At 37.0% G+C, this 24,789-nt stretch overlaps 1 protein-coding gene across 1 annotated transcript in view; it reads right to left on the bottom strand.

Moving 5' to 3' along the window:
• The window catches only part of PPEF1 (protein phosphatase with EF-hand domain 1), a gene marked incomplete at both ends in the record, with an annotated part of 60,072 nt that extends 35,839 nt beyond the window's left edge, over window positions 1–24,233 (bottom strand). The window contains 5 exons of the mRNA XM_080910054.1: window positions 445–559; window positions 9,774–9,937; window positions 19,368–19,428; window positions 21,595–21,722; window positions 24,119–24,233. Of these exons, the coding sequence (XP_080766180.1) occupies window positions 445–559; window positions 9,774–9,937; window positions 19,368–19,428; window positions 21,595–21,722; window positions 24,119–24,233 (583 nt within the window). The remainder of the gene's footprint in view (window positions 1–444; window positions 560–9,773; window positions 9,938–19,367; window positions 19,429–21,594; window positions 21,723–24,118) is intronic.
• Between the last annotated feature and the right edge of the window lie 556 nt (window positions 24,234–24,789).

The raw sequence follows: 24,789 nt of genomic DNA, 5'->3' as shown, positions 1-24,789 counted from the left end.
CTTTCAAAGCTGCAAAGACCAGTTGGAAAATCTAAAGCAGCAAGCCAAGAGCAGAAAATTTAATCTCCACCCGCCTTGGGTGTTTCTCTTTCCAGCAGAAGTAGCACACAGAGGCCCACCTGGAAAAAAACACCATGGAATAGAGATAATGAGAGCCAGTCAGAGGCCAAAGAACACTTCTACCCATCAGTGGCTCTCCATATTAAAATGCTAGCTGCCTTTAGAAAAAGCTACATGAGTTCTTTAATTTCTCACATAATTAATTCCTGCCAGCTGGTATGCAAAACAAAGACAAGATGGGGAACAGTATTATCATGATAGATAATTCTATATTAACATTTTCCCCCCAACACAATCCGATTTACATAGTTTTCAAGTTAGGCAAATGATGCAGGACCAAGGGGCTCCTAAATATTAATGTGACAACTCTCTTCTGAAACTTACCGCAGATTGTTACCTCTTTGGCGGGAAAGGTTTTTACACGAGTAAAATTCGGCATTTGCTTCAGGACTTTCCTGGCTTCAAATAGCACCTCTAAGACATAATGAGCATGAAGTATCTGTGAGAGGAAGCAGAGGAATTGGAGATAATGAACTAGGGAGAAAGACATGGCTGTGTCAAAAATCAGAACAATGAAGCATATGAGGACGCTTTAGGCTGCTATATTTGAGGATAATCTATCAATTATTCTAATAGATTATTCTAATATAGTGTCTGGTATGTAAAAAGTACTCAGAAGATATCTATAATGTAATGAATGAATGGTTCCTAAAATTCTTTACAGTCTTGTGTTCTTCTTTGACATAATCTATTTGCTTACAATATTTTTTGATTATTCCTGGTCCTTAGAACCCAAGAGGAGCTATGGGAAAATGGGGGTTGGGAATGTCAGTTGTCCAAAGAAAATGTTCAGACAAAAGCATAACAATAAGGATCATTTAAAGGGGTGGCAAAATAAGGAGGGAAAAGAAAAGGCTGTAGACAAGGTATAGCTTTTTGTTGACATGCCCCGCTACTTGTAACTGAAAGTAGGCATTGTTGAGCTCAGAGACCTCACAAGGGAGACAGCCATGCAAACTCCTGAGCCTACATATGGCTCCAGAATTTGGTGTTCAGAATTCTCAGGAGAGAAAGCACATTGTAAAAATATTCCAAATTCAAAACACTTGGATTACTTCAATTTATGACTATCCGCCGCTCATTTTTTGTTAAAGCACAGAGGAGGCCATTGTTGCCTTCACCTTTAATCTGTTTTCTTCCTTAAGCTTTAAAAGAGCCCAGTGTGTCTTTTCTCTCATTTTTAAACTAAGAAGGTTTCCGAACATATAGTCCAGAAAGAAAGGATAATAAATATGTTATTATCACAGAAACTTAGCTGATATTAACACGGCTTTAAGGGTCAGGTTGACTGAGGACTGGGGTGTCTGTGATGGTGTTCGTTGGCAATGTGGGATGACATAGTACTTGAAATGGAGGCTAGTTAGAATTGAGGTGTGCTGCAAGAACACAGTTCAGTCTGAATTTCAAAGACTTGGTATAAGAAATGTCTCAATCATTTTAATATGATTGTGAACTTAAATGTTTCATATACTGAGATGTACTGAATTAAATGTATTGTTAAAACTGATGATATCTGATTTTTTTCCTTTTTAATATAAATACTAGAAAATTCTAATTACATGATTTATGTTTCTTTTCCTCATTTCCTGTCCACCTAAGACTTAAAGAACTACCAGATCTTTTCCTTGCATAAGCATTCTAAAGGCACTCTATCCACAGCATTATTTAAAACTGGAAGGAGAACTTCCTCAGCTAGATTCTATTACTTTTTATTTTTCTATTCATGTACTTGGGTTTTTAACACAAGGTTTGGATCTCACTTTGCAGCATAGGTGTGCTCAAGCACCATTACAATCATTCTGCCTTGGCCTCCCAAATCCTTGGATTAACGTTTTATTTGTATTTTTACATCTTATGCACTTTATTGGGGACAAACACATGCCACAGCATATATGTGAAAGTGAGAGTCTCTCCTTCCACCATATGCACCCTAGGCATCAAACCCAGGTCCTCCAATTGGTGACATGTGCCTTTACCCACTGATCCATCTCAGTGGCCCCTAGATGAATATTTTGAAAGAGTGGGCAGAAATGGTGCTGTTTAATGGCTTGTTTCAGTCTGTACCTTTACTCTACAAATTTCTAATGCTGGTTTAATGTGTCATTGTAGCTTTTCTGGCCCATTGGGCCACTAATCAGAGTTAAGGGCATTTAAAGAGGGATTTTCATTTTGTTTTTTTTTAATTTTAACAAATATTAACTAAAAATATCTTATAAACACATAAATAATGTTAATATTAATATAGTTTTCTTGGGTAACCTTAAGATTGGCTAAGTTTGTTAATATTAGTACTTACTTGTAAAGCAATATATCAGCAGGATTATAATTATTATATTTACAACCAAAATCTTAAATATTCAAAATAGTTTATTCTAATGTTGGTTTTTACATTTATAAATATATCAGATTTAAGAACCACTTAAATAAAATATTTGCATTATTATAAAGATGTTCAAGGAAGAAACTTTTACTTTGCAAGGACATTTTCTTCTTTGTGTGTGTGTGTGTGTGTGTGTGTGTGAGAGAGAGAGAGAGAGAGAGAGAGAGAGAGAGAGAGAGAGAGAGAGAGAGAGACTGTCTGTCTGTCTGTCCTAGAATTAGGCCTGGAATACTTCAGTTTTAAATTGTTGAGATAGGATTTCAGTTTATAGCTTTGACTGTCCTGGAACTCACAATATAGACCAAGTTAGGTCTCAAAAGCATAGAGACCTGATTGCCCCTGCTTCTCAAGTGCTGGGATTACAGGTATGTGCCACCATGTCTGGCTCAAATAGTTTTTAAATACACAAACAACATATTCTTTTGTCTGAAATAAAAACATCACTAAAACGGGTTAGAATAACGGAAACAACTTTCCCCTTTTCCAAGATCTTTGTCTCCTAATCTCTGTCCCCAGAGACAACTAATGTTGATAATGTTTTGAGTATCTTTTCTTAATATTATTCATTTATGATCATATAAAATCAATGTAAGCAGCCAGGCTTGGTGCTATCCTCTCTTATTCTGAGCTCTCAGGAGGCAGAGGCAGGTGGATCTCTATGAGTTCCAGGCCAGTCTGGGCTACAGAGCAAGTTCCAGGACAATCAAGGCTATACAGAGAATCTCTATCTTGAAAAACAAATGCAAATTAATATAACCATGCATAAATATACCCATGTAGATATAAATGTTTTATCTATTAAATAAATGTGATATTATACATTCAAAGTATCTACACATTTATCTAAAAATAGGAATTGCACTGGTGTTTGCAACAACATGGATAAACTCTGAAAGCATTATTTTAAGTGAAAGAAGCTAAGCACCAAAGGCTGCATATGTTCCATTAATATGAAATAGTCAGATTACATAATCCTGTAGAAACAGAAAATAAATTAGTGTCAGGAACTGGGGCTTGGGGGAAATAATATGAAGTTTCATTTTAAGATGTTAGAAACAATTTGGAAATAAGAGCCTGTCTTAGTCAGAGTTTCTATTCCTGCACAAAACATCACGACCAAGAAGCAAGTTAGGGAGGAAAGGGTTTATTCAGCTTACACTTCCATATCACTGTTCATCACCAAAGGAAGTCAGGACTGGAACTCAAGCAGGTCAGGAAGCAGGAGCTGATGCAGAGGCCATGGAGGGATGTTACTTACTGGCTTGCTTCCCCTGGCTTGCTCAGCCTGCTTTCTTATAGAACCCAGGTCTACCAGCCCAGGGATGGCACTACCCACAATGGGCTGGGCCCTCCCCCCTTGATCACTAATTGAGAAAATGCCTTACAGCTGGATCTCATGGAGGCATTTCCTCAACTGAGGCTCCTTTCTCTGTGATAACTCCAGCTTGTGTCAAGTTGACACAAAACCAGCAAGTACACTGCCCTTGTCAGGTTTACACACAGCTGTGGGTTCAATACTGAAAAATAATGTTTTTAAAGTTCTAAAACTAAATCATGGTGAGAGTTGTATAACACTTTAATATATCAAAACAATATCTTAGTTACTTTCCCATTCCTATGACAAAACCACAACCAAGTCAATTTATAAGAAAAAGCATTTAGGGGGCTGGAGAGATGGCTCAGTGGTTAAGAGCACTGACTGTTCTTCCAGAGGTCCTGAGTTCAATTCCCAGCAACCACATGGTGGCTCACAACCATCTCTAATGAGATCTGATTCCCTCTTCTGGTGTGTCTGAAGACAGCTACAGTGTACTCATATAAATAAAAAATAAGTAAATCTAAAAAAAGGATAAAAAGCATTTGCTCTGGGGATTTTGGTTCCAGAGGGTGAGGGTATGAGCCGGTCATGGCTTGGGGCATCCTAGCAGGAAGGCAGGCATGGTGCTGAGAGGCAGTGGCTGAATATTCACATTTCCTCAGTCAAGAAGAACTAGGCAGAAAGAATGTCTTTTGAAGTTTCAAAGCCGAACCCTGGTGACATACATCCTCTAGTCAAGGCACAACCCCTAATCTCCCCCAAACAATTTCATCACTAAGAGATCAAGTATCCCTATATATGAGCCTATGGGGGTCATTGTCAAACCACCACAACCACCAAATCACAGGATACACTGAAGTAATTAAAATGATCAATTTTTAAATTTATTTTCTTTCAACTTGTTTTTACAAGAATGCATTCTATAATGTGCTTAACTTTGATTCTTCTCTTAATATATTTTTTTTGCATTTATACAGCCAAAATTGTCAAACATCTCTATAATTATTCCTTGAATCAGTGTTGCATACTTTGTGTACTTGAATGCACTAACCATGTTTCTTTTAACTCTGAATCTAATGGTGTAATTATCTAAGTAATCTACAAGTCTGTTGCTGTTGTTTTTGTTTCATGTCGCTCATGCCCTCATAGGTCTGGTTATGTTTACACTGAGTTCTGGACATTTTATATGAAAAACTAGAAAAATATTTTAGGTCTATTTTCTCTGAGAGAATTGAAATTTGCAGTTGGCAGGTGGCCAGAAGAACTAGCTACCTAGTATGATTGCAAATCATTTTCAGAAATTAGAGGATTCAAAGCTCAGCTTCTGTTCTTGCAAAGCCAATCTACAACTTCTAGTTCACTTGTATTTCTGGGGCAAGCCTTCTAGTGCCCTAATCTGATAGGGAAATTTTGGGATGATGTTGGAGAAAGGGTGGTGTAGGAAATGGCCCAATCTTTCCAGGGGAATATTGAAAGATCAAACAAAATTAATTTTATTTAATTTTCCTTTCCATTTTCTTTCTTGCTTGCTATTCTTCTGGTATTTAAGGAAATTTTTGTTAAAACATTAACTGAAAATAAACCCTAGGAACAGATGTTACAAAACTGTTCACAACCTGACTTATCAGACATCTATAAAACACTTCACCCAGCAAAAGAATACTATACATTTTCCTTGAGTACACATGAACATTCTCCAGAATAGACTAGATGCTAGGCCACAAAATAAGCCTCAGAATATTTTAAAAGATTGAAACTAAGCAGAGTAGCTTCTCTGATCAGAATAAAAGGAAACTAGAAATCAACAGCAAACATGGCTCACAATCATTCATAACTCCAGTTTCTATGACTCCAACGCCCTCATGCCCTTTCCTGATCTCCTTAGGCGTAATGCACATATAAATGATATAAATAAAAAGAAAAGAACAGTAATGTACTTGAAAAAAGGACAAACTCAACTCAAAGTTAGCAGTTGGGAGAAAATAAGGACTATGGTAGAGACAAATGAGGGGTTTTCAACCCCACAGGAAGAACAATATCAACCAACCAGACATCCAAGAGCTCCCAGGGACTAAACCATCAACCAAAGATTACACATGGAGAGACCAACGGCTCCAGCTGCATATGTAGCAGAGGATGGCCTTATTTGACATTAGTGGGAGAGAAGACCCTCGGTCCTGTGGGGGCATGATGTCCTGTTGTAGGGGGATGCTAGAGGGGTGAGATGGGAGTAGGTGGGTGGGGGAACACTGTCATAGAGGCAGAGAGACAGGGAGGGGATGGGGGATTCCAGAGGGGAAACCAGGAAAAGGAATAACATTTGAAATGTAAGTAAAGAAAATATCCAATTAAAAAGAAGAATAAAAACCATGCAAATGATTATCTCTGTAATGTTTTTCATGAGTCCTCATTTACATAAATTACATAATACTTACTCATAATCTAAGGCTGAAATTGGGCCATTGTTTTTAGAATATATCATCAGGTGCCCTCGGGATTTTAAAAGGTAAGCAAGCAGCTATTTTTATTGCATCATTCATTGCAACATATTCATAGAAGCTAACCATAGCTCCTAAGGTGAATATAAGGAATATATTCATGCTACACATGAATGATGGCCATGATGCTATATAACAAGATCTTGTTTCCAAAAACCAAATAAATAAATAAATAATAAAGGTACATCTTTCAAAAGCAATTTCCAAGGATGAAGAAGATGGCTCAGAGGTTAAGAGCACTTTGTTCTTTTCGGAGGACCTGGGTTTGATTCTTAGCACACACGTGGTGGTTAAAAACTATCCATATGTTCAGTTTCAGGTCATCTGATACCTTCTTCTAACCTCCAAAAGCACCAAGCACACACATGATATACTGATATTCACAGAGACAAAACACATAAAATAAAGTAAATAAATATGATTTTAAAAGGTTAAAATAGCAACTCAACTCACACTCTACCATGTACAAGATGCAACAAAGTAGAACTTAATCTTAAAGCTCCAAGTTGGGATCAGCTTAGTAACATTATGGGTGAGCCATGTATAATTTCCTAGGTTGATATTTTAGTTTTAGTCTTTAATTTTTAAAAGTCAACCAATTTGCTGAATCTTCATACTTGGATCCTATATCTTCATGATCCCTTAAACTGACAGAACTGTACTTTTAGAATTTTCTTCAGTACCTACAAGTCATGCTTTAACTGAATTAAAATATAAAGAAAAATGAGATTTAAAGAACAAAAGCAGATAATCAACAAAAATTGGTTCTTTAGAACAATCAACAAATTAAAAGCAAAAATACTTTTAGATAGATTTTCAACTATGGTAAGGAAAAGAGAGGGAGAGAGAGGAAGGAAGGGAGGGAGATGGGGGGGAGAAAACTCTTATATAAACTCAGAATAAAAGAAATTACTATCAACATACAAGACATTTCAAAGGGTATAAAATACTATGAACAACTGTATAGCAATACATTAGATGAATTTGATGAAATGAATACATTTCTAAAACTACATTGTCTTATTTTGGGGTTGTATGGCTGCAAGGAGATACCATGACCAGGGCAACTCTTATAAGGACAGCCTTTAATTGAAGCTGGCTTAAAGTTTCAGAGGTTCAGTCCATTATCATCATGTTGGGGAGCATGGCAACATGAAGGTAGACATGGTGCTGTAGAAGAAGCTGAGAGTTCTATATCTGGATCCACAGGCAGCAGGAATTGACTACCACAGTAGGCCTGGCTTCTGCATCTGAGATCCCAAAGCCTACCCCCCTATTGACACACCTCCTCTAACAAAGCCACACTTATTCTATCAAGGCCACACTTCTATTAGTGCCACCTGTGGACCTATGGAGGCCATTCTTATTCAAACCACCACACACATAAATTACCAACATTATCCAAGAAGAAGTAGAAATCTGAATGATTCTAGAACAAATACAGAGATCAGATCAGTAATCTAAAGCCCCCTAATAAAGGAAATTCAAGATCTTGAGTTGAAGAGGTGTTTTAGTAGTTAAGAACACTTACTGCTTTTGCAGAGGACTGAACCTACTTGTGAGATGGTCTTGTAATTGCCTATAATTCCAAGGGGATCCCACATTCTTTTATGACTTCCATGACATACCTACCAGGAATTTATATGGAACACACACAGATATGAGGGCAAACACTTATACACATCAAATAAACCTTGGAAGAGGAATAGAGAACACAGCCAAGTGACTTCACTGATGAAATACACTGGGCATTTAAGGAAGCATTAGCAATCTTTTTCAAATTCTACATAACCATATTGCAAATACTTTCTAACTCACTCCAAGAATCTACTTTAGCTTTATAGCAAAGCTAAAATAAAATATATGGAAAGAAATTACAAAATAAAATAAAAATAAACCACCTCAGTATGAGAAAGGGAAAAACCTACAGCTAACATGAAAAATACTTTTTTTCTAAAACCTGGAACAAAATAACTGTGTCCATTCTTGCTACATGTCAACTCTAAATAGTTCATAGTAAAAGCCAAAATTGTAAAATTCTTAGAAAAAGAGCACAAGGAGATCTCCAAGGTCATGAAATTGCCAATGGATTACAAAAGCACATATAACAAAAAATAGAGAGAGATTAAATTGACCTTCAGCAAAATCTAAACCTCTTGTGTATTAAAGTGCATTATCAAGAAAGTGACCATTTCACACAATCAAGTAACATTATATAGACTAAACAGATTACATTTAGGAATACATATGTATAGAGTATATGTAACAGCAATTAATGAAAAAAGATGAGGAACTTGAAAGAGAGTGAGGAGGGTTTGGAAGGAGGAAAGGGAAGGAGGAAAGTTGTAATTAAATTATGATCTCAAAGATTAAAAGTACAAAATGAAAAGAAAGTAAAGCAGGGGAAATATTTTCAAGTCATATATGTGGTAAGGTGTTTATATCTAGAGAGTACACTTACAACTCAATAATAAAGCACGGTTGATTTAAAGCCAACAAAGGCTCTGCATACATATTTCTTCAAAGAAGGAATACAAATGGCTAAACATTATTAATTAGAGAAATGTCAGTCAAAACAAAAACTAGACATCAGACCACACACATTAGGAGAGTGGCAACCATAATGATATACTAAGTATCAAAGAGAGGCATAAGTAGAAGCTTACACACAGCTGATAGAAATGTAATATTGTTCCACGACTTGATGAAGAACCTTAGCAGTTACTCAAAATATTAAACATGAAGTTAACTATATGATTCCAGAACTCCTCTCCTAGGTGCATACATACCCAAGTGAATGAGGACATGTCCATAAAACATTTTGATGTGAATTTGCATAGCAGCATTATCTATAGCAGCCAAAAGGTATTACAACTTTACATATCTATGTGCTGATAAAATCAGTAAACAAATGTGTGGTATACAATGAAATATGCAGCCATAAAAAGAAATGATGTATCAATAACATGCTGCAACATAGACAAATATTAGAAACACGATGTCTTGTGAAAGAAGCCAAATATGACAAAATATAATATAGCCTTCTTTATATGAAATATCTAGAGTAGGCAAATCAACAAAGACTGAAAATAGAACAGTATCTGAATGGTGTGAAGAAAGGAATAATATTATATAGGGATGATAAAAATGTTTCACAATTATATAGTGCTAGTAACTGTACAGTGTTGTGACTATATTAAAACCACTGAAACACATTTTAAATGGTGGAAATACAGTTTGTAAACTATTCTCAGAAAATGAAAAGGGAAATGCTATAGGCTTACAAATCAAAAGGCAGTTACTGTGCCCCCAAGGAGGCAGCCATTTACTAGGTTAAACAAAGTGAGTACTGTCACACAATGCGACACGATTCCCATGGAAATACATGCTACAGCATTTTCACTTGTTCATGTGCTAGCTATGAGCAAGAAGGAGGGCAGCTTCTGTTGGAGATTACCTGCTGTTGTTTGAAGGCCTGAAGAAGTAAATCAATGTCGGTGAATGTGAGAGGAAACTGCAGTCGAGGACCATCATAGGAGTCAGGCACATCTATCAACCCCACATATTCCTCTCTATCCTTGCTTTCCCGCCTGGTGTTTTCAAAAAGTCGACTTACTAATGCTGAAAGGAAAAGGCAAAGAGGCATAAGATGAAGAATCAACGTTCTAATGCTTTAATCACGCCCTATTGAATTTCTATCTCGTGTAAGACACTGTATTGTTATGAATGACAACATACAGTGTATAAAACTGAGAGGAATAACTGTCTCTCAGGACAGTAACCAGCATCCCTTCCTGGAACGGCACTTTGTCAAAGCAGTGACTCCATAATCAATGGGGAGGAGAGCAAGAAGCACATGAAAACTGGTCAGTCAAGGAGGTATTTTGATATTCTTGAGTTGAAGCACTGATTCTTTTGTCCACTCTTATCTATCAGACTCTTACAAGCTGGGCTAAAAGCATGAAACAATACACTGTATTTGGTTCAAACAGCTACTGCTATTCATGATTTACATAAAATTTAACTACAGCATTCAATTTTTCTTTTGTTAAATACTTCAGAGGATTTTATTTAGCTTTATTTGATTTATTTTTCTCTTTAAGTTCTTTAAATACAATGTTTCTTTTGTGACTTCCATCCTCCCCTGCCCCACTTAGGAACAAAGCCGATAAATGTAAATGGCAAACCATAGGCAGAAATAAGCAAAGATATCCCTCTGTCTATCTGTGTCTCTGTGTCTCTGTGTCTGTCTCTGTCTTCCTCTCTCTGTCTCTCTCTCTCTGTCTCTCTGTCTCTCTCTGTCTCTCTCTGTCTCTCTCTCTCTCTCTCTCTCTCTCTCTCTCTCTCTCTCTCTCTCTCTCTCTCAATTTCTGTATAGTAACAGACTGCTTGCATTGGCCATTTAGAAAGGCAATTTAGTAGGTCTGAGACCCACAGTCATTTCTTGCCAAGTTGTCTATGAAACAGTCCCTAGACAGAAGGCTAGACAACTCAGGCAGAGAAAGATGAAAGAGGATGTGGTATACTAGTTGCAAATTAGCCTGCCTCAATAATGTATCCTAACTTCTATCCATGCTTCTTAGAATGTGATTTTACCTATTTTGTCTTGCTTTCGAGATGAACTATACTCATAACTTATACTACCCTGAACAATGTGGTCCAAGGGCTACCTACCAGCTCCAAGTTCAGGTCTTCAGAGGCCTTGTTTGATTCTATTATCTCTGTTTTGGAACACAACCATTTTCACTCAGCCCAGGCTGTCCTACTGAAAGGCTAATTACATGGAGCAGAGCAGATCAACCTAGGTAAGGATGTCCTAGATCAGCTAATAGCTGGCAGACCTCTAGACACACAAGTGAACTCCAGCCAAGATTTAAAAGGATCTGTCAAATCATCTATGCCAAGATCAGAAATGTTTGGCTAATTTGTAGACTTGATAGTAGAAAATAAAAACACTTGAGTATTATGAAACTGAGATATTGTGGCTACTTTTCAGTATTATTATAGTAACAAATAACTGATCAAGAGGACAATTAAATACTCTTCAACTCATCAACACTTATTTCTTATTAAATATATCTTCATAAGATCTCCAAAAACTCTCTTTTCTGAATATTTAAAGTTGATTACCTGTAGAAGATATGGTACTAATAGATGTAGACAGAATACATGTTTTCCATAATCAATTATAATAAGTAATACAGTCAAGAAGTTTATAAAATTTTTTCTAAACTCAGAAATAATATTTAATAATTATATCAAAATATATCCCAAATTGTGATATATTTTGCTGATAGTTGATAATGATTTATAAAAAGTGGAACTGAAATATAATAAAATCTATATTCAATGAAGTTATCAGACATGATTTTTTTCTCTGTTTTTAGTGTGATACATAAGAACAATTTATTCAAATTATGTTGGAAACCAGAAATGCAGAACATTCTGTTAACCTTGTTTTCAGACTCATCATGTTGGCAGTGAGGCCTAAATATTCTACTTAACTATCCTAACAACTATGCTATCCATTTCTACTGGGAACGATCCTCCTGCAAAGGAAAGGTGAGATATAAGGCACTCACAGGAACTCCACGAGATTACTCAGCAGTTATTCTGTATCAGCTAACAGAGTCAGAAAGATTTTGTTATAGACGGCAAGAAAGTCATCATGTAGCACATATGATCAGAACTAAGGGATCTTGTTTTTTGAGGTGAGGTATGTGTTAACAGCATGGCTATAGTGCTCATGGAAAAGGCTGTAGAGCTTTTGAAATGCATTTGACTTTAAAGCTGCTAGCGATAGATGCCAGCGGAAAAGAGAATGAAGTTGAATGTATAGATTTGCATATGCCAATTCATATGGAGACCCACACACACATGCAGCTCTCTTCCAAGTTCTCAGTAGGTTTTCTCACTGTCTGTTGCCTATACCTTCAGGATAATCCTCTCTTTAGACTCTGTAACACAATAAAACATGGCTGAAGATATCTCTAATTTAAAACACTATCCCTGAATCATATATCTGCACACACTGGCATGTCTGTATTTATTCTTCCCACTGTTTGTTCTACCTTTAGACAACCCTTTCTTCTTTATCATTTTGCTTTGGATAATTTATCTTCATCTTTCAAAATTCAGCAGGCTTCCAAGGTTGAGTCCCAGATTCAACCTTATCAATCACAAAATGATGATGATGATGATGACAATGAAGATGACTTCCTGAATGCTTACTATGTACCAGGTAATGTTATAACAGGTAAGGATGGTTATTTTCTCATTTTATACATTAAAATAGGGCACGGTATATAGAGAAATAGAATCCTATCCCTAAACTGTGTGTGCATGTATGTTGCAGTATATATATACACATATATGAAAGTGTGCAGGTACATGTGAAGATCAAAGGTATCTTCCTGAATTGCTTTCTATGTCAGTTTTTTAAACAAGGTCTCTGACTGAACCTAGAGGTCACTAATTTCCCATGACTGGCTTCAGCACTGGAATTACAAGTGTATACCACTGTGCCCAGATTTTTCTGTGAATGCTGGAGATCATTCCTCATGCTTATATAGCAAGGACTTGCTTATATGGCAAGGACTGTCTTAGTTAGGGTTTTACTGGTGTGAGCAGACACCATGACCAAGGCAACTTTTATAAGGACAACATTTAATTGGGGCTGGCTCAAAGGTTCAGAGATTCAGTCCATTATCATCAAGGCAGGAACATGGCAGTGTCCAGGCAGGCATGGTGCAGGAGGGGTTGAGAGTTCTACATCTTCATCTGGAGGCTGCTAACAGAAGACTGACTTCCAGGCAGCTAGGGTGAGAGTCTTTTAAAACCATGCCCACAGTGATACACCTAACTCCAACAAGGCCACACCTCCTAATAGTGTCACTCCCCTAGCCCCCCCCCAACTTTTTGTCTTTTTTCATTTATTTATTTTACACCCCAATTGCAGTTTCCCCTCTCTCATCTCCTCCCAGTTCCTCTCCCCATCTCACCCCCCACCAACTCCCAGCCACTCCCTCTTCCATTTCTCTTTATAGAAGGATAGGGCTCCAGAGAATATCAACCAACAGGGCATGCCAGACTGCAGTAAGACTAGGTACCTGCTCCTCTCTTATGAAGACTAGACTACACAATCCAGTAGGAGGAAAGTGGTCCCCAAACTCTTAGCCACTGTGCTTTTTACTCTCTATAAAAATGCATTTTTGTTATTTATATACTTTTAACTGATACACCGGGGAAACACAACTCTGTGAGACATGAATAAAAAACTATCTCAACAAGAATAACTGTTTATCTGTGTGCTAGCTAACCAAAAATTAATTATCAAAGATCATGAAAAACATTTTTTAAGTTAAGAAAATATTCCATTTTTCTGGTCAGTGCCTTTGCCCATGTTGCCATTTCTTTCCTTTCCATTGGCTAATAACAAATTCTGTCAATGCCAGTGATTAAAATTTGAGTCTAATTATTTCAGGAACAAAATAAAATATTCTTCTTTTAGAATCAGTATGCTTAGTATAGCCCTTTCTTCCATAGATTTAATTACCCTTATTTCTTAATACATTTAGTGATAAATTAATGGAAATACTTTCTGAACCAATTCTTCAATAAAACTGCACAATATAAAATATTTGAGATTTATTTATTTTAATTTTGGTTTATGTGCATAAACTTCTGCATGTGTGTATATATTACACCACATATATGCCTGGTGCATACAAACACAAAAGGAGCTCATTGGATTCCCAGGCACTGAAGTTACAGATGGTTGTGAGTTTCCCTGTAGGGATTAGGAAACTAACTTAGGTCTTCTACACAAATAGCAAGTGCTCCTAACTGTTGAGCCATCACTCCAACCTCTGATAGGAAACATTAAAATATATTAAATCATTATCCTTCTACTGGGCTTTCATCAAAATAAAAAATAGTAATAGAGATTCTCTTCTAATAAGTACTGCATATCATGTCTGAAAACTAAGCTTTAACCTTTCTAATGTATATACTGTCCTGGTGGCCTGTAACTAATAAATACCAAGTCAATGGATGCATGCAAAATATGAAGATTTGGGCAACATTTATTTGGAGCTAATTCTTAGTTGTTTGCTGTATAACTTTGTGAGCATAGATTTAAACTAATTAAATATAATAAAATGTTAATACAACCAAATGATCCCTCTATAAGTTGTAATAAGAAAATAATTTTAAACAGTTGCCTTCACACATGCTGCAACTTCTCACTTCTCTGCTGGCTGATAACAAGTAAATTCCATCACTGCCTATGATTCAAATTAAAGAAAAGATCTTGTCTTTCATCTTGACAGGGAAAAAGGATATTTTTAGGAAAAATTGAAGTTCACAATTTTTTCCACAAAGATAGTATCTGCTGAATAATAACCACCGTCATGTTACTTTGAAAACAAGGTCTACAAAGTGCTGGTCAAAGAAAAGTACCATATGAGACTCAGAGTTATTTCATTTTCTAATTATAAATCTCAGTCACAATCATTAGTACCTGTATATTAAATTCAATGGATGCCAAGATGAGATCTATTAAAGTTAACATTATTTTTTGATTAGAAAACATGGAATGGAAGGATGCTCCTTTAACATAATTATTTTAAGTAAATAAGTGAAAATGACTTCCATTAAGTCATCAACAAAAAAGACTGCCTACTCTTACTGTTTTTTATTACACTTTTGCTTTCACTAGCCAATGTAATAAGACATAAAACTGAAATGGGAGTAGTAAATATTATACAAAAATATATAATAATAAAAACTCTGTTGGTGTAATTAAAAAATAAACTCAAGAAAAACTCCAAAAATTGATAAGAGAATTAAATACAACACAGAGATTAATTGCACTAGCTTCAATCATAATTTTATCATTGATAAGATAAATAACCTTGGATGATTACCTTTAAATGCTCAGATTCTACTGTCAAAAGGTATATAATTAATACTAGTAATCTTCTAGTCATGAATACTAGATGAAATTATGTAAATTACTGAAACACATGGGACACGGTAAAGTTTGCTACAAAACCACCAGTAACAATACATAAACTACTAGTAATATTCAGTAGAAGCACAAAATAAAATATGGTCATAAACATTTAATGGAGTGCTACAAATAAGTAATGGGAAGATGGCATACTAGAAAATATTCTATTTACCAGAGCAACATAAAATTAAAATAATTTAGCACCACAAAAATTTAAAATGTACATACACACATGCATACATACATACAGGTATCCTAAATATCCTTTAGGAAAAGGGCACTTATGTAAACTGTGTGGTCTAAGGGGCCATTTTGGCTGATGGAAAGGCAGAAGAAAAGTTTAAACAACACTTTCATATTACTCAGACTACGGCTAGCAATCTCTGTTTAAGCCTATGGAAACTTTGCCTTTTTAAAGTTAAAAAAAAAACAGACAAAAAACTATTATAAATGCAGACTGGGAACTTGTATGTGGCCTCTACTCTCTATCAAGTCCTATGATCCCGTTTTAGCTTTGCAAGCAGAAGAACAGGGACATAAGCTGGCATAGTCGAGTTCTGCATAGGATGTAGTGTGCTTGCCAGCACAAGTGCTACTTTAGGACCCCTTTCCCTTTTAAAACCAAGCTTTCTTGAGACACTTTGCTGTACTAATATCTGGGAATGGTTAACTTTTTAGCTAGTAAAAGGTCTTAGCACTTCGGTTAAGCAGGCCTATGTGGAGATTGTCTGGAATCCTCCCACCAAAGAAGGTGTGAGAAATCAGCCTACAAAGTACATGAATGGTGGCATATGCCTGTCATTCGGGTGTTCAATATGCTGAGACAGGGTCATAAAGAGTTCAGAGCCAGCTTGACCTACTTAGGAAGTTCAAAGTCACCTTTTCCTTAATAAAACTCTGCCTCAGTAAAAGAAGGGGAAAGATGAACAGGGGACGAGAGGGAACAGAAGGATGGAGGAAGAGGGAAGAAAGAGAATGCATGCATTCACCAAAGCTATATGTATATAAATATGCACGGGAGCATGATTATTCTACCAAATTGAAAACAACTCAAGCATACATAAACAACAGAATGCATAAATTACAGCACATTGTTAAAATGGAATTCTATTCAATGACAAGAATGACTAAATTACAATAACATGAACAATCTCACAAATACAATGTTGAGTGAAAAGAAGCTAGATTCAAGGTCCATTCTATATGTTTCTACTTCTACAAATAAACTACAAATAAGCATAATTAATTAATTAATTAATGACCTAGAAGTTCAAAACTAGTTCCATAGTGTGATGGGAGTTGTGTTCTAACTAGAAACAGCAGAAGGAAAGTCTCTGTGGCTCAAATAATGACTGGGTGATACATTTTTTTAAGCTTTTGATATAAGATATCATGTAGCAAGGATGACCTTGAATTTCTAGCCCTTCTACCTCCTCTTCAAAAACTGAGATTGTAAGCCTGTGTCACAATGCTTGACTTCTACAGTGCTAGGGAATGAGCTCAGGGCATCCATCAGTCTAGCACGCTCTCAAGTGAGCTGCATCTCTAGCCATCCTGTTCCAGTTCTTGTTCTGAGTACTTGTTTCCTGGGCATGTTGTTTTTGAGAAAATTTCACTCATGTATAATTTGTATATTTTCCTGTAGTGTGCATTACATTTCAAGAAAAACACTGTTCCCTTCTTTGAGAAGAAATTTTCTGTTATATTTTTAAAATCATAGGCAAAGTTTTTTTTCTTTAAAAAATAAAAATAAAAAAGGAGAGTCTGAGTAAATATCTCTGAGCTGCAACCTAGTCATCTGTGGCTCTAAAACCCCATTAGAGCGTCTCTGAAGTGAGTCTAGAATAACATATTAGATCTTTAGTAGAGAGTCATGTTTCACTTTATCATCATATTTCCCCGCCCGAAAATATTTTTGATCAAGAACATGAAGCACAAATGACTGTCTTCAAAATGGCAAAGCACCCATTCCATTCAATTCCTCTTCACTGCTTTCAGTAGTTTCACTTGTACATGCTTGGCTCAAACCATGCCGATAAAACACCAACCACTCTTCTTGCCCCTTTGAAGACTATTTCCAGGCCAGAAGATGGCTTAGTGGGGAAACTGCCTGCAGCTAAGACTGATGACCTTAGTTCAATTCCTAAGATCCTCTTAGAGAAAACCAAACATGCAAGTTGTTTTCTGACCTCATGTGTGTGAACACATTCATTCATTCATTCATTCTCTTTGTCTCTCTCTCTCTCTCTCTCTCTCTCTCTGTGTGTGTGTGTGTGTGTGTGTGTGTGTGTGTGTGTGTGTGTGTATAATCTGAGTGTTTGTGTGTAAGAGAAAGAAAGGGTCAGTGTCTACATATTCCTGTATTTAAATTCTGTTAGAAAAAAGTATCTACCAGATCATTTAAAGATGTTCTTAGTGGGTTAGACAGATGGCTCAGTGGTGGAAGCTGGAAATGTGGGGATCACTGAAAAATAATGAGCTTCACGTTCAATGAGAGACTCTGGGTAACAGGGATCAGGTAATCTGACACCATCCTCTGGACTCTACATGCACACACATACCTCCTTCCTCCCCTACCCCTTCCACACACTGGGGGGGGGGGTGGTATTCCTAAATACCTTGCACGTTGTTAAATAAAAAAAAAAAAAATGGTTAGCCCAAAGAGGTTTTTTGTTTTTGTTTTGTTTTACAGCTTTTATATTTGGCATCTACTTTGGAAGTAATAGGCAGATTTTGTTTAGTAAGAAAAATATATGTCTTATGTATAATTATAATTTTAAACTCCTATACTACCTGCCTTTGATTCAAAATGTTTATATAGATGATAGACAAATTGATATCTGCATTATACAAAGTATCTTAGTCCAGTTTATGCTATTGTAGCAGAATATCACAAACTGGATAATTTAAAACAAACATGAGTTTATAAATGTCCTTGGCTGATTTCTGATTCTTTTAAATTCTGGTTCAGAAAAAAAAATCAAACTAAAATGAGTCTTGTGTATCTTAAACATAGAACAGTTGTTAGTTTTTAAAGGGAATTATAAGAACAATTAGTATATATTACAGATTTTTAAATATTCAGATATAAATGAAAAATAAAATATAAACCACAAACTGTCTCATGGTTCTCAAAGTTTGGGAAATCTAAGATCAAGAAAAAAATGTTGTGTGAAGACTTTCTGCTGTAAGCCACAATGTGACTGAAAGCATCACATGGCAAAATAACAGGTGCAAGGAGGAGGAACTGGGGTCAGATCTATATTCATAAGGTCGCTGCTCCTCAAATAATGAATTCATTATGGAGAGGCTCTAACTTATATAGCTCTTACAGGGCCCACTTTACAACTCATTTTATGACCTGTGAGAGATATGTTTAAGACAAAGCAAACATATAGACCAGAGAGAGAAAGAGAAATTACATTTCATCTAACATTTTTCCCATTGACTCCACTGCATGAAATCCTCAGAATACTTGTAAGCATAGAAGTTCTGTGTGTAAAACATAAGATCTTCCTGACTGAGCTACTGTTAGGTATCAACAAATTGTGATTCAAGACAAGGTATTTAACAAGTGTATGCTCAACATTATCATTTCTTTTTAATTAAATGTTGATTTAGCAAATCCCATTCAGATAGGGTGAAAAAAGTTGAAATGATTTTGTTAGTTGTTTGTTGGGTGCCATGCAGACAAGAAAGGTAACATCTTTTAAATGCAAAACACCTTCCATTCTCCTTTTCATTTCTTTAATGAAGGCAATTCAATGACTAGCAACTGCTTCTCGAAAGACTATACTTTAGGAGTAGAATAAATGTTTGGCAGTTAAGAGTACATACTATTCTTGCAGAGGACCTGAGTTCAGTTCCCAGTACCCATATTGCAGTGCCCATAACCTGCAACTCCACCTCCAGGGAATCCAATGCCCCCTTTTGACCTCCATGGACTCTGGACTCACCTGCACAGTGCCACATATACCCATAATTTTAAAATAAGAATAAACAAAACCTTAAAAGGATGCATTTTAAGGATCCACTTACCCGAATCTTCCTTATGTGTCTTTGTATAGTTTTCCAACATGAAAGAAAAGAAGCTGGATAGCTGTACAGGATAAAATGATAGAAATCATTAATAAAGACTAAGGAGCCAGTCCAGCAAATAGCAGAGCTCTACTGAAGTCCCTTATTCTCCTGCTGTGTTCATCTTCCTGCTCTAGCACATGCCAAGAGTCACAGATGGGCAGCATCACACAGAGATGCAGAGGGAGTTATATATGCATTCTTCCTGGGAAGATGCTCATCCACAACTGACTGAAGCAAGAGTGTAGCCACACCACTCTCTACCTCCTTGCCATGTATAGGACAAGCTATGCTGTGTTTTACATTTAAGCACTTCTCCTGGAATAAGGCTGGTTAGGCTTGTCTAGAAGGAATAATTTTTCTTGGCTTCTTTGCTGGTCCTGTCTTTCTTTCTTTACTTCCTTAAAGGTTATTTCAGAAAATATTCTGTCAGTCTCAGCAAGTCACTGTCTCAACCAGACTCCACTTCAAGGAGTCCACTCTAAGACAACTACCAAGTTTGGTTCATTATGCTCTCCTTTTCGTCTATGTGGTGGCATCATGAATACTGTTTAAAGTGATAGTCTCCGTGGGTTTGGAGAGATTGCTCAGTGGCTAAGAGTACTTGCTGTTTGCCCAGAGAAACATCACATGATTCCCAGCACACACAGAGCAGTTCACAAAAAATGTGTAACACCAACCTCAAGAGATAAATTCCTCCTTCTGTTCTCCATAGACACCTAACATACATGGTGAATAGACATACATGAAGGCAAAACACCTATACACACAGATAAATAAATACTTTCTAAAGTCTTCTAATCAGAACAATAGGGGAATACTGAATGACTTCTGTCTTTTGTTTTTGTGGTTGGGGGTAGTGGTGGTTTTTGTCTTTTGTTTTTGTTTTGTTGGTTGGTTGTTTTGGTTTTTGTTTGTTGGCTTTGTTTTGTTGAGACAGAGTTTTCGCTGTGACCCTGGCTGTTGTGGAACTCACTATATAGATAAGATTGGCCTCAAACTCACAGAGATCCTCCTGTCTCTGCCTCCTGAGTCCTTAGATTTAAGATATATACCACCATGCCTGGCCTAACCTGTATTATTTTAATGGTTACGAAGGAGAGGTTTTCGAATGTAACTTTTTTTTTTAAACTTAATTGTTTTTAAAGACCATAGTCTGACACTTAAATATGGTTGTTAAAACTTTAAACAATATCAAAGGAAACTAAGAAGTCTCTCATAATACCCCTGTCCTCTCATCAGCACCACCCTGTCCCTGCAAGCAGAGAGTTTGGTTGCTTAGTTTTCTTTCACATCCTGGGATAAACTCCAGGTAACTATACAGAAAAGCTTTCTGAGATCATTTTATGGTTAAAAGGAATTCATTTTTATCAGTAAGTGTCAAAGCTAGAGTTATGTGCTGGAATCTTTATAAAGGACTTCCACATTCACAGATTTTCTTTTAGAAATTTCGTTGGCTTGTTCCCAGGAAAATCTTTTCTAAGGCCTAAAAGTAGCCTGTCTGACTGGGTTTAGAGATAGCTTAGTTGGCAAAGTGCTTGCCATGAGACCCTCACTTTGATCTCAGGACAGAACAGCATCTCCTATTCCCAGAATTGGAGAGGCAGAGACAAAATGGTCCCCAGCAACCACTTCCTTAACAGCCTAACCTAATTGGGGAGTTTTAAATCTCAAGGAAACATCCTATCTCAGAACAGCAAAGGTGAACAGCTCTTAAAAAATAATACCCATTCCACACACACTCCTCGACCAACACACACAAGAACATATGCAAACAGAACTATTTTTTCTGGGTGTTAGTGTTGGTACAGTGTTTACCTAACATGTACAAGGCTCTGGGTTTAACCCTCTCATTCATGTTTTAAAAAAAATTCATTCATAGCTTAATGACTTCATTTACCATTAGAAAATATGCTCAAAACTAGAAAAAGACTATTTTATTAGTTAGACATCTGGCATTGCTCTAAAAATGTGAACTTCAAAGCTGAAAAACATCTTCCCAAATCACAATCTCTCAACAGCTAGTTCCAAAACAATGTCTTTACAGCCTCTGTGGAAGCATTTCATGAGGGTTCCTTTGCTTCAAACAGACCCATAGTTTCATTCTTTCAAAACAAGAAGAGGGGAGGCAGGGAGGGAGTGGGGGAGACAGAGACAGAAACAGAGAGATGCTTCTTGCCAAACCAACCTGCATTTGGCCTTGCTCGTCAGCATATTCAATAGACTGGAAGATGGCGAGTGCATAATGCTGTCTGGCCCCCAGTCGAGCTCTGTACCGTCGGTACCAATTTTGGATGACTAATGCGGCTCTCACCACTGCAGACCCACAGGATAGGAAAAGCAGAGAAAAACAATTACATCTAGCTTTGGGGGAAGCAGGTGCTTTAACAAGAAAACAATCAAACATTTTTTTTTTTAGTTCTACCAAATAGAAAAATTATAAACAATGAGATTGACCTTTATGCTTTTTATAAAATGTTCTTAGAGAAGTCAGAGAGCCATGATGTCATAGCTATTAATGGTAGACATTTCAAAGTAAGATTGCCTGAACTTGGTCCTTCTTTGCTGCCAGTCAGTAGGAAAAGGAGTTCAGACTTGTAGTGAATGCATAGCATGGAGTATCTTGTCACCATTAGAAGCAATGGATTAAATAAACCCATAGAAATATGGGTGTGCTGGTTAATACAAACCTAGATATATATGGAAACAGGGAGACTTAATTAAAAAAACATGCCTCCATAAGATTGACCTCTATAGGGTATTATCTTGATTAATGATTATGGAAGAGGGCAAAGCCAATTGTGGGTGGTGTCACCTTGGGGAAAGTGGTCTTAGATGATATAACAAAGCAAACTGAATAAGCCAGGAGGAGCAAGCCATTAAGCAGTACTACTCCACAACCTTTGCATCAGTTCCTGCCTCAGTTTCTCCAGAGGCGCACTGTTAAACAAAGTTCACCAAGTACTTATAGAGTCCCTGTAGTCTTCCAACACCATGAAGCTAAGAGAGATAGAAGTGCCTACTTAGGCTCACTTAGCCAGTAAGTGGAAATGGACAGTGAAAACCAGAGCACAGACCTCACTCCAAGGCCCAAGCTTTGACCTTTAAAGAGATGTCGACCTAGTGCTATTCCTCATTCACACAGTGACATAATGAAAGAAATGATCACTGCATTTCCATATACTTAGTATTAACAATGTTAATAATAAATAACCAAGCCAATTTCTAATTCACAATAGAATGGTCTACTTCAACACTTTCAGTGCCCACAAATATCATCTCTGTAATACAAGTAAATAAACTGAGTTCAGAGCAGCAAATACATTCATTGTTCAAAGTCACCTAGCATAGATAGCTCTGACTCCAAACCCTGAGTTCTGTCCACTAGAGCCAGTTACTTCATTCCCTAAGCCATTTAGACCTTTCCTTCCTTTAAGTGATAACGACTACTTACTAAATACCCAGTAGAGTTTGGCAGTAACTGGACACTACATATATCATCCTTTCTGCTCCTTTCCAACACAGGAAGAAATGGGAGCTAACATCTTTCTTCTGTCTCTGCTTAGACTCTGTGCAGGGTATGGTTGAAACCCTAACACACACAGAGGAGTCACCACTTTTTCTGGTGAACAAATGCATGCATAGGGCTCTCTATTCTGAGGCAGGATAGAAAGGTAGTTAGAATGAAGGGGATCTGGAAGCCAGCCTTTCATCCTGGAGTCTGGTGAAAGTATTAAGCCAGCTGTGAGTCAAATATTCCACAGGTATAGGATATCTTGATGAGCTGTTGGTCAGAGAGACTCTAGAGGACCCCAAAATAGCACAGCCTATTGCTATTGCTCTTTTTTACCCACCAGAATTAGATAAGACACTATGTGCTCTTATTACACCATTCATGTAGTACACTTGGTAAATCCAACTGGAAGCTTCCTCCTTGCTATCTAGATATCTTATTGCCAGAAAGCACTATGTAGAACTTGAGGGGGAAGAGAAGTCATCCCCAGTCTTAATAGCTATAAACTCTGAAGGTCACAATGTATTATGATAGGGAAAATATGCTCACTGGTGCAAGAATGTGATGGCTGTTATGGGTTAACTAAGCACTTTCTGATAGGATTTGAGGTCTACTCCAAAGAAGGAGCATGCCTGGTACTATAAACAATGGCTGAGGAGGTCATAGACCCCAGGATGAAATTTACTACTATTTTTAGAAAAATGTTCATACAAACAACCCTAATGAAATGTGTGACACACAAAAGGACAGGAAAGTAGAAAAGGGATTTGTTGGGAAGCAATTCATTATGGGAGGATATAAGAAAAAAAATGGGAGGGGAGAATATTGTCAAAATACATTTTCTATGAAAGGAATTATTAAAGAATTAAAAACAGCTAAAATACTGACAAGAAAAAGGAAAGAACAAAAAGTGAAGAACGATCCAGCATGTATGAAGTAGGAGGAATGCCCCTCAGTTGCCTGCCATGCCTGTTATGCACAAAGCCCTGTGATGAATCCCCAGTGCTGCAAAAAAGCCAGGTGTGGTGGTGTGCGTCTGCATTTCCAGCACTTAGAAAACAGAGGCAGAGCAGCGGAAGATCAGTGGTCCTTGGCTACAAAGCAAGTTAAAGGACTGCCTAGACTGTATGACACCCTCTCTTAACACAATTAATATTTACCATGAAGATTGCCTACAGAGAGACAGAATTCCTGTTACAAGTTTCTACAGAGGACAGGGACGGTGAGGTGAGAGTAAAGCACCGTTCTTCATGCTGCCTCATAATATATGGCTGTTTCCAAATGCCACGTTGGATTCTACGCACAATGGTCATGTTCCTAGGTTTTGGAATTAAGAGACCTGAGTCTGGCTCTGCATTTCCTCACAGACAAGCAGAGTGACCCTAGGCCATATATCCCTGAATCTCAGTAGCATTATTTCGCAAACTATGGCTAATGACAATTCGACAATTCATAGGATAGATTAAAGAAAATAAAATCAAGTTATCTACTTGTGTCTGGCAAAAAAGCAAATATTCCTGATTTGTCTTGCTCACCAACATATTACCTCTATATTTAAATTTTATGCAGAATTTTAAAATAATAATAATCACCAGAGACAAGAATCTATTAAGAAACAAACAAATGGAAACAGCAATAAAAAAAATCAGCAATAGAAAAGCCATCTGTGTGTCTTCTTGTAGTGCTCTTGAGCCATCCAAATTTGGATCCCCTCCGCTTCCCCTAGACAGCCTGGTTGACCCTCAGCAGAAGAGGATGTGCATAGTCCTACTGGGAGTAGATGTCACAGGGTGCAATGGTATCTGGGGGGGCAGTTATCCCTTCCCTGAAAGGGGGGGGGGGATGAAGGGATTTGTAAGGGTGGAAATG

This window comes from Micromys minutus (assembly GCF_963924665.1).
Source record: "Micromys minutus genome assembly, chromosome: X".
Taxonomy (NCBI): Eukaryota; Metazoa; Chordata; class Mammalia; order Rodentia; family Muridae; genus Micromys; species Micromys minutus.
The sequence above is the reverse complement of the archived record's forward strand: the minus strand, read 5'-3'. Positions and strand labels throughout refer to the sequence as shown.